Raw genomic sequence first — 3,695 nt, forward strand, 5'->3', positions numbered from 1 at the left:
AAATTTAGGGCATGCTAAAGAATTACTTCAACAACAAAAAACAAAACAAAAAAAAACCTTTCAAAGCATAAAAATCCATGGAAGCCTTTATTGTGGGGACTGCTACACACAGAAACTGACAAATTTAGGGGGGCCAAAAGTTCTTTTTTTCTTTCAAGACATTTTCCTATAATATACTCTGGCTGATCGATATGCTATTCTTCTTTTTTTAAGTATAGTGATAACAACCTGCAGGTTTTCAGATCTTGGTTGTTCCATTCAGTCTTTACAAATAGCCCAGGTCCCACTGGACCTAAAGTAAGATAGAGAAGGCACAGACCCCTGGACAACAGTCCTCTGGTCCCAGGAGAAATCTTCCTGGTATTTTGCATTTTATATCTTAGGTTGTTTCTGATACCGATTTTTTTAAGCCAGCCAACTTTTAATCATGTTTTGATGGCCTTAAATTTCATTTAAAAACAAGCTGGGTGACTGATTTCTCGTAGGAAATCAAAGAGCAGGAGGCTGTGGACAAAGTCATGGAAACACTGGACAACGATGGAGATGGCGAATGTGACTTCCAGGAATTTGTGGCCTTCATCGCCATGGTTACCACCGCCTGCCACGAATTCTTTGAACACGAGTGAACTAGAGAAAGCAGCCACGCTGTTCCTGTAACAGAGGCGAAGGTCACACAAGGAAGCAGAGAGTAAGGGCTTGCAGGCTAGTAGGAGCTGAGCTTTCCGGCTGTGTTCGTAGCAATTAGGAAGCTTCGTTTGCTTTGTGAATGAAAAATTGAAAATCTCTTTCCAAGGGCTGTTTTTAACGGCCCCCATCATTACTTCTGCTATATTAGGCATACGTGCTAGCTGACTGGTCCCTGGAACTCCTGGTAATATCATGTAGGAAAGTCAATTCTCAGTCAGAAAGCCTGGGCTATACAGAATCCTAACCCAGAAAACACAAAACTGACTACCAAAAAGGATTCGGGACATTCGTGGTTTCCTTAAGTCTCCACTTCATTTGAAACCACAAAGCTCTATCCAACCTTTGAAAAGGCTGCCATTTCTTAAATTTGTTCATCATCAGTGCCAATGGAACCTAACGTAGTTAGATGGTGTGAAAATAGATCATGGTCTCATTTAGGTCCCGATTGCTGTGGTGAGCTATGATTACTGAGTAGATATTAAATGCTAACAGTTCTAAATGGGAAAACGTGTCCCATAAACCAACAAGTACTGAAACCTTAACTCTAATCAACACTGAGAAGCAAAATTCTATCTTCCGTGGAATTCTCCTGGTAGGCTCACACTTTGCTGGATCTGTGGGACCGGCGTTTTGCAGGAGGATGGGCAGGTCTAGGACCAAGGTTTCAGAGCAGCCCCCCCTCCGGAGATGAGTGCACTGCAAGTAACTTAGTCTCTCCAGCCTCCTCTCCTGTCTGTGCGATGATGGGCTACTACTGATGTGTCTGGTCTGTTGGTGAATGTCACTCCTGACTTGTTTGTGCTGTTGGCAAAGTCAGTGTACTTGGAAAGCTGAACTTTATGCTCCTGTATCTACGAATTCAAATAAATCAAGTTTCAAATAATCGTTACAAATATTAAAAATCACTTCCAGGAAAATTCAAATTAATCTTATCCACCTCTTTTCCTGTTCTGTTTTATTTAAAGACACAAACTTTATAAAACCATTGATGGCTTGTATTTGCATTAAATAAAAGAGCACTGTGCTAAGTCTCCGTAGCCGTTAAACATGAAATAAAAACGAAATACCTGCAAAATGGGAAGAGGAGTAAAGTCGAGGGGGCCTGGCTTACCTCACGGCTGCAGATAGTGCGTTCACCTAGGCCAGGGCAGGTGCACCGGTGGGCACGGGAGACGGACCTTACGAAGGCGGCGGGGCGCGGAGGGGCGGGGTGCGCAGAGGACAGCGTAGTGGCGGCGGCGGGCGGGGCAGGGAGGAGGGAGAGGCGGGGCGAGGGGAGGGAGGCGGGGCGTGGAGGGCGGACGGGGCGGGGCAGCACGTGGTGGGACGACCTTCCCTGGACCAATCGCCACGAAGGGTCTTGCCCAACAGGAACAGGTGGGCTGTGGCGCTCGGGGCTGGCCCTGAGTTAAGGTCTTCGGGTCCCGCTCCGCCGCTGGCTCAGCTACGCCCCCCAGGCCGGGGTCCCCGTGGTCTCCTTGCCGGAGTCTGGGGGCGCGGGCGGGGGTTCGTCTCTGTTCTGGCGGGTTTGTTCCCGCGGGGTCACCCTCCAGGATCCTCGGTCCTGCCCGCAGACCCAGTAGAGAAAGCTGGGTGGTGGCTGCCGTTTCAGAAGCCCCTCGCGGGTGTTGCCTGCTGGCTGGACTGGGCCAGCTGCCCTCCGGGGAGACCCCAGCTGCCCCCGGCCGAACAGGTGGAGCAGTGCCCACGCCCCAGGGGAAACGCGAAGCCTGTGGTGGAGGAGCCCCTCGCACGGGACGCAGCCAGGGGAGGGCTGGAGGCACCGCCGGAAGTGAGGGCCCCCAGGGCTGGGAGGGCTGCAGGTCAGGGGCCGAAGGAACTCGGCCTTATCCCCAGGGGCGTGGGACCCATTTGTTGAACAGAGGATCCCATTTGTTGGTCCTGCACTGACAAGTGCTGTCAAAGGGTCTGAGCCCTGCAGGGGGCGCTCCTGGGCTTTCCAGCAGAGGCGGCAACAGCAGGGGGTCTCTGGAGAGAAGGGGGCGGGGGTGAAGAGACTTGGGCCAGTCTGGGAGCTGCTCCAGACGGGTCAACCTGGGAGGACCACGGGCCCACGCTCAGGTCAACACTCTGCTGTTGCTGCCTTGAAATATTTGGTAATTTATTGACGAGGGGCCTGGCGTTTTCATTGTGCGTTGGGCCCTGCAGATTATGCACCCCGTCCTAGGCCATGGTGGGACACAGGAAGGGGAGCTGGCTGGGGAGGCCCAGAGTGAGTCTGTCGGACTCAGCCCGAGGGCAAGCATAGATACACCCTGTGCACGGAGGGGTCAGGGAGAGGGAGGTGGGTGGTGGGTTGGCTCTGAGCTGTAGTGTGTGGGGTGTCTGTACCCGGCCAGCTTGCCTTCAGACCGCGTCTCTACACTTGCTTTCATCACCAGAGGACAGCCCTGCTGCTTTAGCCAGAAATTGAGTAGGTCCTTCCTGGTACCTCCCTTGTCCTTATTGATCCCAAGAATCCTAAGATGACTCGGTTCCCAGATGACACCCTGCTTCCTAAGCAGAGGAAAGACCTGGAGTGTACCGGCCAGCAAGGGGCCTGCCGAGTGCAGCTGCTGTGTTTGCCTTCTGACCCCACACCCAGGGGATGATGTACCTTTACCCCAGGAAGAGACTTCCTCTGCACTGCACAGCCATCCTCAGGGGCTCCTGGGGGCTTCCCGGCACAAACTATGGTGAGCTCCAGGTTGTCAATGTCCATCCTCCTCCTCTGACCTGTCCTCAGCTGAGAGGGACCTGCTCTCACCGAGAGGCACTGTCTGGTTCCATGAATGGGTGGTGATGGTCCCCACATGGCCCACTGGGCGCTGCCTCAGACATCTCTAGGGAGAATCAGGTCCCTATAGAGGGAACTCTGCATTTAAAATGATCTCTATTGTCCCATCATGACCCAGTTCAGCCACACAGAATTCCCTGTGCCCCATCAGTTATTTTAATCCACAAGATAGGGCCAAAGTAGCCCAGAGAATGTCCCTGACAGCAGCATT

At 52.4% G+C, this 3,695-nt stretch overlaps 1 protein-coding gene across 2 annotated transcripts in view; it reads left to right on the forward strand.

Moving 5' to 3' along the window:
* Positions 1–1,718, forward strand: part of LOC102434939 (protein S100-B-like) — a 7,317-nt gene extending 5,599 nt beyond the window's left edge. For both annotated transcript variants that reach the window (XM_006095960.3, XM_023759854.1), the window contains exon 3: positions 486–1,718. In XM_006095960.3, coding sequence (XP_006096022.1) covers positions 486–626 — 141 coding nt within the window. In that variant the 3' untranslated portion in view covers positions 627–1,718. The remainder of the gene's footprint in view (positions 1–485) is intronic.
* The last annotated feature ends 1,977 nt before the right edge of the window (positions 1,719–3,695 follow it).

Source organism: Myotis lucifugus, unplaced genomic scaffold, assembly GCF_000147115.1.
Source record: "Myotis lucifugus unplaced genomic scaffold, Myoluc2.0 scaffold_163, whole genome shotgun sequence".
Taxonomy (NCBI): Eukaryota; Metazoa; Chordata; class Mammalia; order Chiroptera; family Vespertilionidae; genus Myotis; species Myotis lucifugus.